Source organism: Ovis aries, chromosome 17 (assembly GCF_016772045.2).
Source record: "Ovis aries strain OAR_USU_Benz2616 breed Rambouillet chromosome 17, ARS-UI_Ramb_v3.0, whole genome shotgun sequence".
Lineage (NCBI taxonomy): Eukaryota > Metazoa > Chordata > Mammalia > Artiodactyla > Bovidae > Ovis > Ovis aries.
In genome coordinates this window covers 69366470-69384748 of record NC_056070.1, presented here as the reverse complement: position 1 = coordinate 69384748, position 18279 = coordinate 69366470, and the positions used below count along the sequence as shown (strand labels likewise).

Here is an 18279-nt window from a genome sequence, read left to right as displayed (position 1 = left end):
GCAGCCCCGCCCCGCCCCTCAGCGCCCCGCCCCGTCCGGCTGCAGCCACGCCCCCGCCCCTCCGCGCCCCGCCTTGTCCGGCTGCGCCCTCGCTCCCGCCGCTCCCCCTCTCCCCCCCACGCCCAGGACACCCCCCCCCCGGCGTCCCCGCGTCGTCTGTTCCCCGGGTCCCGCCATGGGCCCCGCCGCTCGCCCCGCGCTGAGGTCGCCGCCGCCGCCGCCTCCTCCGCCGCCGCCGCCGTCGCCACTGCTGCTGCTGCTGCCCCTACTGCCGCTCTGGCTGGGCCTGGCGGGGCCCGGGGCCGCGGCGGACGGCGGCGAGCCCGCGGCCGGGGCGGGGCGGGGCGGGGCCCGCGCCGTGCGGGTGGACGTGAGGCTGCCGCGGCAGGACGCGCTGGTGCTGCAGGGGGTGAGGATCGGCCCAGAGGCCGACCCGGCGCCCCCGCTGGGCGGCCGCTTGCTGCTGGTGAGCGCCGCTGAGCCGCCGCAGACCCTGCACCCACATCTGGTCTTCATCCTGGACCAAGCCCTGGCAGCCCAGCGCCCCTTCCCCTAGACTGCCCAGGCTCCCAGCCCTCCGGTTTCCAGAACCTGAGATCGGGTGCTTTCTCTTGCAAACTCGTTCCCAGACCCTGGCCTTGCATCCGCTCTGCGTCCGATCCCCTTCCTCCCCGCCCTCCCTCTACCCACGGCTTCTCGCCCCACAGATGGACATCGTGGACGCTGAGCAGGATGCGCCCGTAGAAGGCTGGATTGCGGTGGCATACGTGGGCAAAGAGCAGGAGGCCCAGATTGACCAGGAGAGTCAGGGCGCTGGCCCGCAGGCCTATCCCAAGGCTCTGGTTCAGCAGGTGCGGGGTGGGTGAGGGGTGGGGGGTAGCAGGGGTGGTGGTATGTGGACGAGGGGCTGGAGGAAGGGTTTTCAAGGCAATTACTAGGGCCAGACTACCCGATGGGCCTCTAAGGACCTTCCAGAGAAGCCCTGGGCCTGTGTGGGGCAAGGGACCCCCAGGTGTAGACGAGGGTCAGGGTGTTTGGCAGCAGGGAGGTGGCAGGAGACCAGAGAGAGTCCAGAAGCTTGACCAGGCTCTGAGAGTATCCGATGGGGAGTTCTGCGGGGGGCGGGGGGGTGTGCGGTGGGCAGGCTTGCTCTGCTTGGACCAGGGAAGGCACAGGCTGTTTGGGTCCCACAGGGCATCTGGAGGTGGGGGTGGGAGGAATAAGGGTTTCTGTCCTTGACCTCAAGTTGCTTACAGCTGGTCTGTCCAGGGGAAGTGCTCACCAGGAGCCAAGAACAACTGTGGCTGTTGGTGGTGGGGTGGGCGTGTGGGCAGGCTGTGTGCTGACCTCTGGCTCTGCCCTGCAGATGCGGAGGGCACTCTTCCTGGGAGCCTCAGCCCTGCTGCTCCTTGTTCTGAACCACAACGTGGTCCGAGAGGTAAAACGAGTCAGGCTGGGGGCGGGGCAGGGCTGGGGGGACGGTGACCCGGGCTGCCTGACCTCCCTGTCCCCCTCCAGCTGGACATTTCCCAGCTTCTGCTCAGGCCAGTGATCGTCCTGCATTATTCCTCCAACGTCACCAAGCTGTTGGAGGCGCTGCTGCAGTGAGTTGGGGCATGGGCTCCAAAGGACGGGGCTTGGGCGCTAGGCTCCCTGGCTCTTCCATGAGCTCAGGGGTCTTGGGACTGGGCCCTTCCCTGTTCATCTGAGCCTGTAGTCTCTTGGCCTGAGAAATGGGTGGAGAGACCGGAGCGAGGTGCCAGGGCGTGGAGTGAGGAGGCTGCTTTCTCGGCAGAGGGGATTGGTCTCCACATGGAGGAAGCCAGCTCCTGATGGGCTCCTCCCTGAGCTTGTGGGCCTCCTTGGCCGGCTGTCACAAGACCTGGAGAAACCAGTGGCTGCGACAGGCCTGGAGGCCAAAGCAGAAGGGTTACTGTGGGGTGATACTCAGGATACTCAGGGGATCCTCTTCCCAGAAGGCTGGGGCGGGTGGACCTGAGCCTCTCCTCCCGAGTCCTTCCGTCCAGTGCCTCTGGCTTCCCCTCCCAGGAGGACCCAGGCCACGGCTGAGATCACCAGTGGAGAGTCCCTGTCGGCCAACATCGAGTGGAAGCTGACCCTGTGGACTACCTGTGGCCTCTCTAAGGATGGCTACGGAGGATGGCAGGACTTGGTGTGCCTGGGAGGCAGTCGGGCCCAGGAGCAGGTGGGTTCTTGGGGGGCCGGGTACACACATGCCTTGTCTCAAGTCCTGTGGCTTCCTCCTCCCCAGGTAGGGAGACCACCTCTTGCACCTCCCAGGGCTGCTCTGAGGGTTCAGGGGCTGGGTGGGTGCCTGACCCGGGGTCACGCAGTCAGCATTAGCTGCTGCTCTTGTCACATCCGTTTGTCTCTTGAAAGCCTTGACTCCCCTTCGGACTCCTCACCTGGGTTTCACGGTTTCTCCTGTGAAAGCCAGGAAGGACAGAGTCTTCAGAAGATGAAGCCAGGTGCCTCCAGGGTCATGATGCCCGTGGACCTCACCTGCCTGGTCCTCAGGGTGGATTTACTGGGGGATGAAGGGGGGTGGGGCGGCCCCAGGGGCCCTGACACCTGGCTCCCCTCCCCAGAAGCCGCTGCAGCAGCTGTGGAATGCCATCCTGCTGGTGGCCATGCTCCTGTGCATGGGCCTCGTGGTGCAGGCTCAGCGGCAGGCATCCCGGCAGAGCCGGCGGGAGCCCGGAGGCCAGGTGGGAGCCAGCCCTTGGGGGGACCCATGGGAGGGGGGCCCGTGTCCCCAGCACTGGCAACTGTGCTGCCCTTTCCCTGCCCCCCCCCAAGGTGGAGCTGCTCAAGCGCCGGGTGGTGCAGAGGCTGGCATCCCTCAAGACCCGGAGGTGCCGGTTGGGCCGGGCAGCACAGAGTTCCCCGGAGCCTGGTGCTGAGACATGCGCTGTGTGTCTGGACTATTTCTGCAACAAGCAGGTTGGTGCCCTGGGCAGAGGGCAGCGGGGCTATGATGCCTGCCGTGCTTCCGACACACCTGGGAAGAGCCCCCACCGGCCTTCTTCCTGCCCCACCAGAGATCTGGGAAGCAGAACGGGTTGGGGAGGGGGCGTGTCGGGCCACAGGGGTTTTGGTTTCCAGCTCAGGTGAGGGCATGGGGCCTGGCACCCCCACCGGAGGCCTTCCCTGTGGCCTGAGCCCACGCCCCCCACCCCTGCAGTGGCTCCGGGTGCTGCCCTGTAAGCATGAGTTCCACCGAGACTGCGTGGACCCCTGGCTGATGCTCCAGCAGACCTGCCCGCTGTGCAAATTCAACGTCCTGGGTGAGCACCGAGGGTGGGGGCTCTTGGCTGGCTCCACCTGGTTCCCACCTGACGCCTCGCTCCTTGTCGTTTCTCCTCCTCTCCTGCAGGGAACCACTACTCTGATGATTAGCTGCCCCGGCGGGGTATCTATACGCAGGGAAGGGGCCCCGCCTGCCTGCGTTCTGGACGCCTGGAACAGGACAGCAGCGGGGGGCAAGACAGAAAGCCCTGGGGTGGGGGGAGGGATGGGGCCTCCCTGCTCAGGGGCAAGGTGTCCCCCACCCACATCCACACCAGGAGGGAGGGACCACCGTCCCCAGCCTGAGGATGCACGGCTCGGACCTGGCAGGAAGAGAGGCAGCTTTGGGGCCCTTGTCTGCCATCCTGGGATGTCTCTGTCTGCCTCCTCAAAGGCAGCTCCCAGGACCCCCGCCAGGCATCTGGGGAAGAGGGTGTGGGCAGTGCCCCTGTTCCCAGAGCTCTGGGAGCTCCCTGGCCTGGCTGGCAGGGCATCCTTGAGGGCTGAGGCTGCAGTGGCCAGGTTCTGTGCATATTTATTGGGGGGTGGGTCAGGGGAGGCGCCATCTGGCCTTGGAGGCACCCTAGCCTGACCATCTTGTGGACACACCTTGGTCAAGGCTATGATGTTGAACCTAGAGGCCCCTGCTGCCTGCTGGCATTGGGCCTTTGGGCACTTGGGGCCGTGGGTCCCAGGGCCTGTCCAGCTGGGCTCCCATCTGGGGCCTGGCTGGGACCAGAGGCCTTAGAAACCATCTAGCCCTGTGCTGCTCCATGGGGCTACAGGTTGCTGACCAGGATACTTGAAGCCACAGAGTAAATGTGGTACATTTTCCAGGGTCATCCATTTTTATTAAAAAAATAATTGGGGCTCAAAGAGGTTTAGTATTAAAATAAACATGGATATATTTTAATATAAGATGTAAAATGTGTGGATGTTTTAAGATAAACAAGTCACCTTCGGGGTCTACTGCCTGTAGGAGGTGGAGGACTCTAAAATGCCTCCGAAGGGGACTTCCCTGGTGACCCAGTGGTTAAGAACCGCCTCCAGTGCAGGGGACACAGGTTCAATCCCTGGTCCAGGGAGATTCCACGTGCCTCGGGGCGACTAAGGTGGCGCGCCCTAGAGACCATGCTCTGCAACGAAAGAAGCCACCACGGTGAGAAGGCCTTGCGTTGCAACTGGAGAGTCGCCCCTGCTCGCCACAACTGGAGAAAGCCCCGACACAGCAAGGAAGACCCAGTGCAGCCAAAAAATGAAACAGCCCCTAGGATGCCCCCGGCCCCCATGAACACACCCTGTGTGACCCTGGAACTGGGACACTGATGGAGTCTACTCCCGTGATTAGGTTGTGCTGTATGGCATGGCTGACCTTAATGTGTGGGAAGGCAGGTGTCCAGGGAGGCCTGACCTAACCAGGGGAGCCCATTAAAAGCAGAGCGTTTCCCCCAGCTGGTAGAGGAAGAGGAAGTCAGGAATTTGAAGTGTAGAGGGGATCAGAGCCTGAGATATTCTCTGTTGCTGACTCGAAGATGGAGGAGCCACGTGGCGAGAAGTTAGACGGCCTCTCGGAGCCAAGAGCGGCCCTGGCGGTGGCCAGCGAGGAAACGGACCTCTGTTCGGCAGCTGCAGGAGCTGGAATGCGGCCAGCAGTCAGAAGGAGCCTGGAATCTGCCCCAGTCCCTCGCAAAAGGAATGCAGCCTGGCAGATGCTTTCATTTCGGCCTGATTCTAAGGCCCTGAGCACAGAACCCAGCCGTGCGGGGCTCGGACGTCTGACTTATGGACCTGTGAACTGCTGAACGGGTGCAGAGCGGAGTCGGGCTGACAGGTTCGCCCCTGGCTTTCAGGCTCCTGCCTCAGCGAGCCGCCCTGTGAAGGGCCTAGTTCAGCGAGCCCCCCGGGCTCCACAGAAGCAGGACTTGGGCTCACCCCAACCACACCCTGACCACACATGCCCCCTCTTGACCTTTCTCTGTAAACAGAGGTGCTCTGTTGGCATCCTGGCCAGGAAAAACTGTCCCAGAAAGCCAAGAGCCCCCCCACCCCCACCCCCACCCTCGGAAGTCCTCAGCAAGGACTTAGCGCCTGCCCTTCACAGGTGAGGGGGCTCAGAGCAGGCCCTTTTCGTGAAGAAAACCGGACTCCTGAGGGCTGGTGAGCCTGGAGGCCTCGGTGCTGGGGCCCCACGGGACAGACCTGGGACAGCCAGGCTGGCGGGGGTGGCCCCTCTCTGGCTAGGTAAAGCCTTGCCCTGCCTCCAGTGGCCTCGTGTGGAACTAACCACCTGGATTTAGAGAAAGCCTTCGTCACTCGTGTGTCCTGAAGGTGAGGCATTCCTCAGTGAAAGGAAGGCTGACTCTGGGGTCCTTAGTGTCCCCACCCCCGGGTGCGCAGCTGGGTGGACCCTGCCTGCCTCTGACCCCTTCCTTGCCTCGGGTTCCTCACCAGGCCATCCCCCTTTGCCTGCACACCCCTGACTCTGACCCTGCTCTTCGTTGGCGGGGCCAGTGTGTCTACATTATCCCTTAGCCTTTGCTCTGGGTGGGGGGGTGGGGGGGTGGCGAATCAAAAGACTGCCTTTCGGGTGGCCCAGGTGCTAGAAGCTTCTTTCTGCCCTCAGCGTGTCCTTGTCCTCTGTTGCCCATCAGGAGGGAGGCAGGAGGTTCCCCTCCGTGGAGGGCATGTGGTGTGCCAGGCCTCTGCCAGCCAGTGACCCTCAGGGCTGGGGACTCAGGAACAGGGAGGAAGGCAGTAAGGCCAAGGTTGCCGTGGGCAGGTGGCCTGGGCTTTATTACACCTGGTGGGTTGCCAGCTGCCTGCCCTGCAGCCTACCCCCCAACTGGCAGGTTATGTGGGCCGCTCCTGGGGCTGGTGTGCAGGGCTGGCCCGGCCCCTGCTTGGTGACAGTCTCCTCCTCAGCCTGGCCAAGGCGCGGATGGGGCTCTGGGTGCAGTTGGTCGGGGAGGTCACGTCCTCCGGGGAGGACTTGCTGGGCCGGCTGTGGGGCCGCAGTGGCGGGGATGCCTGGGGCTGGCCTGGCAGGGCCCTGCCTGCACTGGCTGGCCTGCTGCCCGGCGAGTGCCGCCTGCCCGGGACCCTGAGGGAAGACCAGACGGCAAGATCCCCCGTGAGCGAGCGAGTGACCGGGCTCCCCCCACCCCTGCCACGCGCCCCGCCTCTGACAAAGCCTCACTCACCCCGGGCATGTCCTTGGGGTCTGCGCTGGGGGCTCTGCTCCCTGGATTCCCTTGCCGCGAGGGGCCCAGAGCTGGTCCTCCGGGATCAGCTGCAAAGAAAACTGAGCTCAGCAAGGCCCAGGGGCCCTCTACACCCACCAGAGAGGGTGCCATAGAGGGCAGGGTCGGGGGGAGGGCTTGCACCTGTGGTCCACACCTTCCTCTGAGGGCCAGGTTTGGGAAGCCTCCTGGGGCCTATCAGCTCTTAAGTGTGGGAAGATTTGCTTTTGGATGAGGCTCCTGGTGCACTTGAAATAAAGGCTCAAAGGGCTGGAGGGGGCTTGGAGGGGGAGGACATGTAGACACCCTCATGCCTGGCTGAATCTTGGGAGTCTTCACAGCAGGCACAGCTAAAACCAACTGCCGGGAGGGCCCCAGGTGCCAGGAGCAGGGCTGGTGGTGGGTTCCCCGGGGAAGCCCAAGACCTCCGCTGGGTTGGGGGGACCTCTTCCGAGTCCCCAGGGGCTGGCCTCTCTCGGGCTGGGGAGCCATGCTGCCCACCTTGAGGCCCCCCTGCTGGGCCACCTCCCGGATCTTGGACAGCATGGACCGCAGCCGCCCGTTCTCCTCCTGCAGGACCCGGATGCGGATGTCGTTGGCCTGCACCTGCCTCTCCATGTCATCCGTGACGTTGCCAGAGCCTATGGGGACGCACGCGTGGCACCGCACACCCAGCAGGTCGCCCTCTTGTGCCCAGCGGGACAGCACTTCCGAGGGCAGATGCACTGTGCCTTGGGCCGTGTGGCCCCACAGGCACGGGGAAGTGGGCGGGGTCGGTGCTCTGGGCCTCCCGCACCTTCCTTCTCCTGAGGCTTTGCCCCTGCTCCGTAGCCCCCTGCCTGCTGGGAGGTGACCGCAGCCTTGCAGAATTTGAGAGGTGGGGTGGGGGTGGGGGAACTGGAGCTCACTGAAGATTTAGCAAATAGGCAAGGAAGTGAAGCTCTTCCAAGGCTACCCGTTTTTGGAGGGCCCGAGAGGCGGTGACTCTCCCAAAGTCATGGCCAGCTCCTGGGTTTGAGGGCCAGGAATTCAGCGAGGATGTTCCTTCCCACTGCTGGGGGATGGGTAATCCCCACTGACTGAACCAGGCAAGCTGCTGCCGCTTGTTATCCGTTTCCTGGTTCGTCACCTGCCTGTGGGTCGGTCGACAGGGCATCACGAGGCCCAGCACTCAGAAATGATGACCTACGTGACCAGCTAGATCGCAGTGGATCATCCTGCCAGCTCTGCACCAGATTCACCCAGAGCTCTAGGGGCTGGAGGACCCAGGTGGCCTGGCAGCCGGTCTTCTGAGCTGGGTCTCTAGCGCTCCCATGCCATGGGGTTCCAGACATTGGACAGTTGGGGTCATTGCGCCCTTGGAGCTGGCCCCATGGTGTGGTTTGGGGAGATGCCGGGATGGGGACACGGAAGCTGAGCCAGGGCTGGCATGTGACAGGGCACAGGCTACAGAGGCAGCCAGACCGGTGTCTGGACTCGGCTGTGTGACTCTCAGCAGTCACCTCACTGCTGGGCCTCTGTGTCCCTGTCCACACCAGGAGTGGACAACACAAAGCACCCGGGTGTCACGGGGGCTCTGGAGGCCACACGGCTGCACCCCCACCACCCTCGCTGCAGGCCCCAGTGTCCTGCCCAGACGAGCCCCCAGCCGCCCGCCCGCCCCAGGCCCCAGCGTGTCCTCTGCACCAAGCCCGGGTCCCTACTTTGGATCTGGGCTTCCGCGGGCCTGTGCAGGTCCGGGAAGGCCACCAGCAGCCTTTCCCGCTCCCTCAGGTCCACGAGCTCCCGTTCCAGCTCCGAGATGGTCAGCCGCAGGTCCGTGGTCGCCTGCTCCAGGCCTTGCTTTTCCCGCTGCAGGCTCTGTAGCAGCTCCTGGGGGCGGGGCAGGCTCCGAGCTGAGGACCCGCTCGCAGCCCCGCCCCCGGGAGGAGCCGGCCCCGCCCCGCCCCGCCCCGCCCCGCCCCCCACCTGCTGGGCCTGGAGCTGGCACTGCCCCTGCTCTCTCTCGCCCTGCACGCTCTGCAGCTGCTCCTCCACGTGGGCCCGCTGGGCCTCGGCCTCGTCCAGGCTGCCCCGCAGCTCCTCGCGCTCCTGATCCAGGCTGTCCAGCTGCTGCAGCAGGGCTCGCTGTTTGGCCTGCAGGGACTGAGCCGGGGGTGGGCGAGAGGCAGGCCGTGAGGGACACGGGAGGCGACCGTCCCCAAGCCCACCCCCTTGTGCTGCATCCCGTCTGTGCACCTGCGTGCAGCGGGAGGCGTGGAGGGCCGAAGCGAGCCGAATCACAGCCCCGGGCAAGGCCAGGCCCCTAGGCTTGCAGACCCCGCCCCCTGGAAAGCAGTTGGCTGACTCCCGCCAGCCTGGCTCCGCCCACTTCTTTCGAGTCGTGATCTCCACTCAGGAATTCTGAGGTCACCGGCATGTCCCCCCTCGGTGGAGTTTTGTCTCCCCGGACCCTTTGTTGTGGGAGCCCAGGCGCGGAGGAGGGCCCAGCCTCACCTCCTGGTGGCGGACCATGCTATCCACGCGGGCCTTCTCCTTGTCCAGCTCCGTGCTGGCCCAGCGGATCTGCTGGCTGGCCCCTTCCAGCCGCCCCGCCAGCAGCTCCACCTGCTGCTCCAGCTGCCGCACCTGCCGCTCGGCCTCCAACCGGTGCTCAGCCTCTGCCTGCAGCTGCTGGGCTTTGCTCTCTGCAGGAAGGAGCGCGTGTGGGAAGGGGCAGGGCCCGGGAGCACTGGGGACTCCCTGCACGGCCTCTGACCCAGGATGGGACCTGGGAAGGGGGGTGGGGGGGTACTGTCACAGCACGTCTCTGGGCCTCGGTGTTTGTCCTCAGCCACAGAGTGGGGCTCCAAGCCCTGCCCGAAGATGGGTGCTGGAAACAGAAGGCCCTCTCTGGGTGGGAGGTGGCATCACCCAGCGGTGTGGCCGGTCAGTCCCAGCCTCCTCTGTGGTTCCCTTGGCTTTGCCCCCGAAGCCCGGGAGACAGAGACTGGGGGATGGTGGTCTGGCCACTGAGCGAAGGGCTCAGGTGCCGGGCTCCACGGCGGGACTCCTCACCCACGGCCTGCGTGGACTCACGCTGCTGCTTCAGCTCCCCCTCCAGGGTGGCCACCTTCGTCTTGAGATCGCTTGTTTCTGTGGCAGCCGCAAGAGAGAGGCCCTTCAGAGGCTCCCCAGGGCCTGGTGGGGGTTTCATGCCTAGTGCGCCCCACGCCATGGTGGGACACTTGGGAGGGGCTCTGGGGAGGTGCTGGCAGGCCTGGCCCCTCCACCCTGCTTTCTCTTGGGCGCTGCCACGTGTCTGCACCTCTCTGGGCCTCCATGTCCTCCCGGGGGGCGACAGGGTTGTTCAGAAAGGGCGGCAGCTCGCCCCAGCTCCCTCAGGCTTCACGACCTCCACGGGGGCTGGCCCGCTGCGAGGCTCAAGGCCATGTCTCTCTGCCTGACAGCTTCTGCGGAGGTCAGAGGGGCGCCTCTGCTGGCTGGGGGTACCAGAGTGGGGTGAGCTCCCATGAGTTCCCTTCAGTGACCCAAAGGAGTGTGTGAATCCCCCGGCCCCCTCGCCCCTCTGGTGGGACGACTCCTGTTCTCTACGCTCCTGCGTTCCCCAGCGGGATGGGGCTCAGGCTGCCGGCAGGGTAACCAGCCTGGCGAGCGCACCCCTTTCCCTGCCTTCTGTACCCTGAGTCTCCAGCCCAGGTTTCTTCCACCCCCTTGTTGCAGGGTTGGCTCCTGGGGGAGCCCGCGCTCGGATGGCGCCAGGGCCCGGCTTCGGGGGCTGACCTGCGAGCAGCTGCTGCCTCTCGCGCTCCCACTGGGCCCGGCGCTGCTCGGCCTCCTCTGCCTGCCGCTGCCGCGCCGCCCGCTCCTGCTGCAGGGCCTGCTCCAGCTCGCCCACCTGCCTCCTCAACCCGTCCTTCTGGCCCTCGGCCTCCTCCAGCTGGGCCCTGAGGGGCCCCATGAGCTTGCCAAGGCGTGCCAGGTCTTTGCTCTGCTCGGCCACCCAGAGGCCCACGGTGGCAGCCGGCAGTGGCCTGTGCCCCATGCTGTCCTGCACCAGCTGCTGGAAGCGGCCCAGCGACGAGGGCAGGTTCTGGCTCTGACACAGGTTGATGACCACCTTGCCCACCTCCCGCAGGCTGCCCTGGACGCTGGTGCACGCGTCACAGGGCACCAGGGCCGTCTCTACAGTCTGGCAGTGGACACTCCTGGTGTTCTCGGCCGTCCCGCCTGGACGCTGCAGCGAGACGCTGACAGGGAGGCTGTCCTGCTCTGGGCAGGCCTGGGGCAGGCCTGGCACTGGGGAGGGTGCCTTGACAAGCTGGGTGGTCCCCAGTTCCGGGCTCCTGGCAGGCTCGCCCTTGGCTGTGGGCTTGGAGGTGAGGGTCTCTCCTTGATTTGCCCTTTTCTGTGGTCAGGGAAAGAAAGGGAAGGCAGGTGAGGGAGACAGGCCTGGGTGGTGACCGGCTCCCTGGGGATTTCTGTGACAGCAGCCTCGCCCGATGCTCAAGCACTGGGATATGGCAGCAGAGTGCATGGGAGCGCGCTTCTCTCTGCTGCCTCCGTTACCAAGCCCAGGTCAATGCAGGTACCCGCCTGGCACTGGGAGAGTGACACGGTGACAGACACAGCTGCCGGGCGCGGGGCCCTTGCTGAGTGGACCCATCTGCTCGTGTGTCACCGAAGCCACTCTCGGTTTTGGCTTCCTTCCCATTATGGTGACAGTGGTCCTGCCCACAGGTGGTTGTTAGGGTGACGGGGCGACCCGGGACAAACGGGGCTCATCGTAAACCCCATCGGGGCTTCCCTGGGGACTCGGATGGTAAAGAATCTGCCTGCAATGTGGGAGACCCGGGTTCCATCCCTGGGTCTGGAAGATTCCCCTGGAGAAGGGAATGGCTACCCACTCCAGTATTCGTGCCTGGAGAATTCCCATGGAGAGAGGAGCCTGGTGGGCTATAGTCTATGGGGTCGCAGAGAGTCAAAAATGACTGAGTGACTAACACTTTCATAATCCCCATTACTCAAACACGCCCTGGGAGGTAAGGACTGTCGTCACTCCCACTGCACAGATGAACAAACTGAGGTTCAGAGTGGGCAGGAGTTTTCCAGAGTCCCAAGGTGTACACTACAGAGCCGGGAGGCCCCAGCGTGACCCTCAAGGCCTGCATTGCTAACTTCCAGAGTGGAGCCAGCAGCAGGCACGGTGCTCATGTGGTGGACGAGGCAGCTGGGGCTGATGGGCTGGCGTGAGGGTGACCGCAGCTGGGAAGGGGAGTGGTGGACGCACCTGGAGGGCCGCCTGCTGGCTAAGCATGCCCAGCCTCAGCAGACTGTTCCAGAAGCGTCGTACTGTGAGCCCCACGGACATGCAGGGCCCTGCAGCCCGGGCCGGGGGCACTATCTGCTCCAAGGTCAGGTTCTCCAGGTAGCTCGCACAGCTCTGGAGCAGCAGCAGGAGCCTGCAGGCGGAGACGGTAGGGTCGACTGGGGCAGAGCCTGGTGCCAACGCACCCTGGCACCACAAGTCCAGTGGCCTTCGGCCAGTGAGACTGGCCTGGGCCTCAGGGGCTCGGAGCATCTCACAATATGCTCTGCACAACCCAAGAGCCACTTCCTCCAGGAAGCCTTCTCTGAAGGCTAAGCTTGGGGCCTCTCTGGGGCCTCCTAGGTGGTAGCACTTCTGCCTGGCTGTTCCCCACTGGACTGGGAGGCTCTGGGAGGCTGGATGCTCAGGACGTGCTGGCTGAGTGGCCACCTTCCGTCACAGGGCTCAGAATCTTTACCTCACAGAGGACACCAATGAAGCCGCGCATGGGGGAGGCCGCACACGCCTCAGGGCAAGGGTGCGGGGCAGTGCGCCCTGTGGTTTCCTGATTCTAGGTGTGTGTATGTGTGTTGCGGGGGGTGGGGGGGAACTTCTCCTGTGTGACGAGCTGCTTCTGTGACAGCAGAGGCTGGAGGGAGAGAGGTAGGTCCCTCTCCTCCCCTGAGTGAGGGGGCTAATTTTAAGGTAAAGGGGTGTTGGGGAGAGACACAGGCATTTGCATGGGAACCTGGCTGTTTTAAAAGAAGACGAAAGAACTGTGTTTATAAGACAGACCAGGCAGAAAAGTGACTTTTAGTTGCTGCAGGTACAGGAGGGCTGTCCAAACCCCCCAGGGCCTTCGGCAGACAGGGCCTGGGGGAGAGGGTGCTGAGCGCCTCCCAGCCCTGCCCCTCTCTGGCCGAGGTGTCCTCTTCTGTGAATTGTGACAATGAATGAGCAGCGTGGGGGTGGGGTGGGGCGGGTGGAGGGTGGCCTGGACAGAGCGGCCAGGCGAGGGCTGGGAAGACATGTCAGCATCAGCTTCCTAGAAGGCCATGGGTAGACTGGGCTGTGCCGGGCGGGTGGGCCTTGGCCAGACCAGAAGGGAGTGTGTGGGGCCTTCCTGGGAGAGGGTGCAGCAGCGAAGGAAGGAGAGTGTGTTCTGGGCTCACACCCCTTCCGCCCCTCATAGGGTCCCAGAAGCGCTTTCCCGCCTACAGCTCCTCTAGGCCTCTGAGTGGTTAGTTACCCCAGGCCTCTTTGTCCCCAGGCAGGTCATCCCCAAGCCCCTGGGGTCCCCGCCTGTTGGGCCCCGTGACCTCGTTAGCATGCAAGGTTTGGAGCCTGGGCTGCGGTCCCCAGGGAGTGGAGGCTGATGACCCTGCTAACATGAATGACGCTATAAAAGCGATGGTGCTGCAGGAGGGGAGTCCAATGACCTCTTCCCAGCAGGGCCAGGGTGTGGACAAGTGCACCCCGTGTCTGGTCCCACGACACAGAGAAGGGACAGGATAGAGCCTGCGGTGGAGACTCTGAGCAGCAGATGTAGCATCCTCGGCGTGCAGAAACCCTAAGAGGCAGCTGGAGAAGCAGGTGGCAGAGCCGCGGTGCCACATGCACCAACGGGGTGGCCGGCAACTCCCTGAAGATGGATGGTGAGACACGGCGCGACATGGCACGAGAAGCGGGCGCCTTGAGGGGCCTGAGCTGACCTAGCCCTGGACGGCATGCACTCAAAGGTGATGGCTGTCACCGCCGGTGCTGGAGGGGGGTCCCAGGGCTGCTGCTGGGGTTTGAGGGGTGGGGGCTGGCATCCTGCGGTGAGCGGGTTCGGGTGAGGCCCTCACCTATCGATGACCAGCTCCAGCAGCACAGCGTGGGCCAGCTGCGTGAACTCGGGGTCGCCCGGCACGTGGTCATAATGCTCCAGCAGGGCCACCATATCCAGGTCACAGGCCGCGCGGTCGGGGAACTTCCAGGAGGGGAAGCGCACGGGCCCGGCACGGGAGAACACGTCGACGATGGCACCCTGCAGGTCGGTAAGGTCCTTGCGCAGGCTGTCCATGCAGGCCGGGCTGCCCAGCAGGTGCGCCATCCTCGTGGCTCCTGGGGTGGGGCAGAGAGGGCCCCCCATGAGCCAAAGCCATGTGGCTGCTGCTGGGGGAAGCTTCTGGAAGCCCAAGAAAACCTGCTGAAATCTAACCTTGACAGCGGGGAGAAGACTGTTGCCTGGCCCCCTCGGGACCTGCTTGTGGGTGACCTCACCAGCCTCCCTCTTATCCACCCCACCCCATGCCCACGTGGCTGAGTCCATTGGTCCACAGCTCCTCTGAGGACCTGTGTGCCAGGCCCCTGCTAAATGCTGGGTGCCTAACAGCTGTGTTCCCAGGCAAGAACACTGGAGTGGGTTGCCATTTCCTCCTCCAGGGGATCTCCCCAACCCAGAGATCGAGCCTCAGTCTCCTGTGTCTCCTGCATCGTAGGTGGATTCTTTACCTCTGGGCCACCGGGGAAGCCCGTTTATTTTTATTTATTTATACAGCTGTGCAGGAGGATGTACCTGCTGGCCACCCCTCTCTGAGCAAAACCCTGGACAGGCCGCTGACAACTAAGAGAGACCTGTAGCTACAGCATGACGGGGAGCGCTGGGCCACCCCTGGCCACTGTCGCCTCCTGCTTGGGCCGCTGCTGCAGCTGCCAGCTGGGCCACGGGCCTACCCGCTGGAATCTGATCCACATCTGCTATGGAGATCTGGGCCAAGCCTATCTGACCACATTACACTGGCTGACAGCCCCCTGGGACTCTCTCTGGCCCTGGGGAGAAAGGCTGCCCCTCAGTACACCCCTCCCCTTGTCCTCTCTCCGCTCCCCTGTCCCCTCCACTCCGCACACCGTCAGCTACAAGCAGCAGCTCCCATGCGGGCACTCGTTTCTGAACCTGTGCCCATCCGTTTCCTCTGGGTCACACCTCCCCCACTGCAGTGTGACCTGGCCACCTGGGCAGGGACCCTAGGGCCTGCCTGTACCCACAGAGGCAGGGAAACCCAGAGGGCCCCAGGGTAGTTCCTGAGGGCCAGCCAGCCTCCCAGAGGGCTGGCCCTCTCCTCACCTCTCTACAGGTGTCTGTCCGTGGAGCTGGACATCTGAGTGTGCCCGGCTCTCAGACTTGCCTGCAGGCTCTGGGGCTCAAGGTCAGATGCTCAGCCAGCTGCCTGGCTTCCCGGGTCCAGCCCTTCGGTCCCTGGGAGTAGATTAAGGGAGAGTGAGGGAGTGTGCACTCTGGGAGGGCTTCTTGGGAGGAGGTTGCCATGGAAGAAGTGGGCTACCCCAAGCGGGAGGAGCAGTGAGGGCTGCTGGCCTTGAGCTCGGGGCGCCGCTGGCTCTGACCACGAGACCTGCTGGGTGTCACTCCCCAAATCCACCTCCTTTAAACAGATGAGGGAACTGAGGCTCTGGAAAGTTAGGGGGCTAGGCCGAGGTCACTCAGGGAGCTGGCATTCTTGTGTCCAACATCTCTGCTCTGACTTCAGGCAGTGCTACTTCTAGAGCAGCACTGTCTAAAAGAAATACAATGCGAGCCACATTCGGGACTGAAAATTCTATACTCACCACATTAAAAAAAAAAAGTAAAAAGAGGTAAATTAATTTTAATAACATATATTATTTAGCTTACTATACTGAAAATATCTCTTCAATGTGAAATCAGTATAAAGATATTATCTTAAAAATCCAATGTCTATGTGACATGCATAGCACATCCCAATTTGGGCCAGCCACCACTTTCAAATACAGCACCACATGGGCTGGTGGCCACTGCACTGGACAGAGCAGGGGGCGGGGGTCAGATCCAGTGTTCAGTAAGCAAAAAAAAAAAAAAAAAGGTGACTGAGTAGCTACTATGTGCTGGGCACTGTCTTTAAAGAATAGGGACAGTGCAGGGCACACAGCCCAGGCCACCAGCAAGCACCACCTCTGGCTGAGGGTCTCTGCAGGAAGTAAGTCATGGCTGTGTCAGTACAGCAGTTCCACCCACAGCTGGGGTGATATGGGTGGAAATGCACACAGGTCACAAACACACACAGGTCAACGTCTCACGTACATATGTTGCCCCAGTGATGACATCTCCTGAGATATCACCCGTGAGATGTTATGTCCCCAAAGGATGAGGCAGAAAGAAATGCAAAAACCGCCTGAAACATTCTGGGTTTCCCTCCTGGAACTGCAAGAAGGAAAGACATAAAGCAAACAAGAAATCCCACCCTGGGAGGAGGGGTTCTCAGGAGGTACAGGACCTGGAACTCAGGAGCTTGCTTGTGTAGACGCAAAGACACAATAACCTGTTCGCCCTCAAATAACTACAGTGGCCCTCTGGGGCCAGATGTTAGATTATGGTTCTTTTAAAAAAATTTTATTTATTTTTGACTCTCTAGTTGTGGCCTTTGGGCTCAGTAGCTGTGGTGGGTGCGCCTAGTTAGCCCCTTGGTATGTGGAATCTTAGTTCCCCCACCAGGGATTAAACCTGCAACCCTTGAACTGGAAGGTGGATTTTTAACCACTGGACCACCAGGGAAGGCCCCAGATTCTGATCCTGATGAGCAGCAGCAAATGCCAAAGCCGCAAGAATATACAAGAGGAGAACACAACACTGAGAAGACATCCGAGGTTACCCTGCATCGTTTCTTCCGAACAGCGGGAATTTGCACATATAAGCCTGGTTTGAGAACCACGTGTGTGTGTGTGTCAAGTGAAGGAGCATTGGACACAAGCTTTCTCCATCGTTCCTGGGTCTTGAGTAGAATCCTTAGCCTGAAGCTTCCAGCCCTGCACTGCTTCTGAGGTCATACAAGTGATGGCACTAACTGAGCCACCACTAGCCTGGGGTGGGAGCAGCTGGTAACCTTGCCTCTCCATAGGTCCCTCAGCCCAAGGTGGATTTTAACCCACAAAGGAGTGAAGGAACCTTTCCTTCGCTTCTGTTCAACATTCAAGTCCCTTCTTTGTCTTAAGCCCTGGGACCCTACCCTTCAGGTAAAGATTATGCCTACCTCCTGACCAGTGGGCTTCCCTGGTGGCTCAGACATCTGCTTCCAATGAGGGAGACCTGGGTTCGATCCCTGGGTCAGGAAGACCCCCTGGAGAAGGAAATGGCAACCCACTCCAGTACTCTTGCCTGGAAAATCCCATGGACGGAGGAGCCTGGTATGCTACAGTCCGTGGGGTTGCAAAGAGTCAGACACGACTGAGCGATTTCACATATCCTGACCAGTGCACCCATGGAAATGCTTTGGAAACTCTAAACCCATCTATATAGCAGCGTCAGTCTCTGACTCAGGATTGCTAACTGCCTGGATACCCCGGGGGGATACTGAAGGAATCCAGTGAAGACAAAGCAAGTAACCAAGTAAGCGCACCAGTAGAACAGTAAGAAAGGCCTGGGTTTGGATTCCCACTCCACCATGTAAACTGAAGATCTGTAAATGAGTTGCTCTGGGAAACAAATGATGGAATGCATGTAGTGTTTGGCACAGAGTCTGGCTCATGGTACATGTTCAACAAATCCTAACTATCGCTATAATTCAACGTTAATAGTAACACTAACATCAATCAGCTATGGTGTGAGAAAGAGACACGGGAGGAGACTTGGGAGGGCATCTTTTCCTATCACTCCCCCCGCCACACCCCCATTTCATCGGTGAAGAAACTGAAGTCCAGGCAAGGCTTCAGAGCCAGACACATTCTGGAGTTAGGAGGGAGGGGAGAGGGGAAAGGGAAGAGAAGCCCCCAGGAGGAGAAGCGAAAAGAGGGGGATCGTGGTGTGCCAGGGGGCGGGGAAGAGGCCCGCCGGGACCAACCTGCGGACGTGAGGGGTGGAGCCTAAAGAAGAAACCTAGATCTGAGTGGGTCCACCCGGTTGGAGGGCGGGACTACGGCAGGCGGGGGTGGAACTGGAAAAGACAGGGCCGCGGGAAACGGGACCAGTGGGAATTAGGGATCGAGACTTGGGAAGGGGTCTGGAGGATGTGGACCTGAAGTATAGAAGGGCTTGGAAGAACAGGCAGGCGGAGATCTGGCCAAAGTGGGAGCCCAGTGGGAGAGAACCCGGGATTTAGAAGGCGGGGGTCGGAGGGAGAGGGGAAATGGCCTGGCAGAGTAAAGGAGAGGGGGATCCGGGCGTCGGGGCGGAAGATGTAAAAAGTCTCACCAGTCTCCGGCGTCGCAGCCTCAGCCCCTGTGTCTGGCGGGTTCTTGGAACTGCCCCCAGGCGCTCCTGCAGCTCCGGGGATCCGGTGCAAAACCTAGCCCTGCTGCCCTGCCGCTGCCATGGCAACGGCGTCTCGCTCGTGGGAAGGGCAGGAAGTGATGTCACGGAGAAGGGGCGGGCCCGGACGTGCGTCAGCCTCGCCCCCTCGGCGACAACTCGGT

At 62.3% G+C, this 18279-nt stretch overlaps 2 protein-coding genes across 13 annotated transcripts; one reads left to right on the top strand and one right to left on the bottom strand.

Moving 5' to 3' along the window:
• The first annotated feature begins 75 nt into the window (after nt 1–75).
• On the top strand, nt 76–4227 carry RNF215 (ring finger protein 215). 4 transcript variants are annotated; one of them, XM_027956763.3, is made up of 9 exons: nt 76–466; nt 708–851; nt 1367–1438; nt 1519–1604; nt 2050–2206; nt 2610–2729; nt 2821–2964; nt 3206–3308; nt 3398–4227. In XM_027956763.3, the coding sequence occupies exons 1-9, from the start codon at nt 176–178 to the stop codon at nt 3418–3420; spliced, it is 1140 nt and encodes a 379-aa protein (XP_027812564.2). In that variant the 5' UTR covers nt 76–175; the 3' UTR covers nt 3421–4227. The 4 variants fall into 4 exon arrangements, with proteins under 4 accessions (XP_027812564.2, XP_060256845.1, XP_060256844.1 ...); XM_060400862.1 differs by lacking the exons at nt 3206–3308; nt 3398–4227 and having other exon boundaries at nt 76–409; nt 2050–2489; XM_060400861.1 differs by lacking the exons at nt 3206–3308; nt 3398–4227 and having other exon boundaries at nt 2050–2489.
• CCDC157 (coiled-coil domain containing 157) lies at nt 4130–18217 on the bottom strand. 9 transcript variants are annotated; one of them, XM_042234831.2, is made up of 13 exons: nt 18059–18217; nt 14966–15097; nt 13704–13962; nt 11839–12010; nt 10332–10956; nt 9606–9683; nt 9045–9235; nt 8517–8693; nt 8252–8420; nt 7050–7234; nt 6510–6598; nt 6145–6409; nt 4130–4445 (listed from the first exon to the last, which is right to left on the bottom strand). In XM_042234831.2, the coding sequence occupies exons 3-12, from the start codon at nt 13949–13951 to the stop codon at nt 6160–6162; spliced, it is 2184 nt and encodes a 727-aa protein (XP_042090765.1). In that variant the 5' UTR covers nt 13952–13962; nt 14966–15097; nt 18059–18217; the 3' UTR covers nt 4130–4445; nt 6145–6159. The 9 variants fall into 9 exon arrangements, with proteins under 9 accessions (XP_042090765.1, XP_042090762.1, XP_042090757.1 ...); XM_042234828.2 differs by having other exon boundaries at nt 7050–7189; XM_042234823.2 differs by having other exon boundaries at nt 4130–4944; nt 7050–7118.
• Between the last annotated feature and the right edge of the window lie 62 nt (nt 18218–18279).

Bases quoted from the DNA above. Each gene is read 5' to 3' on its own strand.
- RNF215 (XM_060400860.1), top strand. From the start codon at position 176: ATGGGCCCCGCCGCTCGCCCCGCGCTGAGGTCGCCGCCGCCGCCGCCT. The intron at 467-707 runs GTGAGCGCCGCT...CTCGCCCCACAG, and splicing joins TGGGCGGCCGCTTGCTGCTG to ATGGACATCGTGGACGCTGA. The intron at 1,605-2,049 runs GTGAGTTGGGGC...TTCCCCTCCCAG, and splicing joins CTGTTGGAGGCGCTGCTGCA to GAGGACCCAGGCCACGGCTG.
- CCDC157 (XM_042234823.2), bottom strand. From the start codon at position 13,951: ATGGCGCACCTGCTGGGCAGCCCGGCCTGCATGGACAGCCTGCGCAAG. The intron at 8,421-8,516 runs GTGGGGGGCGGG...CCCCGCCCCCAG, and splicing joins GCCAGCTCCAGGCCCAGCAG to GAGCTGCTACAGAGCCTGCA. The intron at 6,599-7,049 runs GTGGGCAGCATG...TTTTCTTTGCAG, and splicing joins CCCAGCAGGGGGGCCTCAAG to CTGATCCCGGAGGACCAGCT.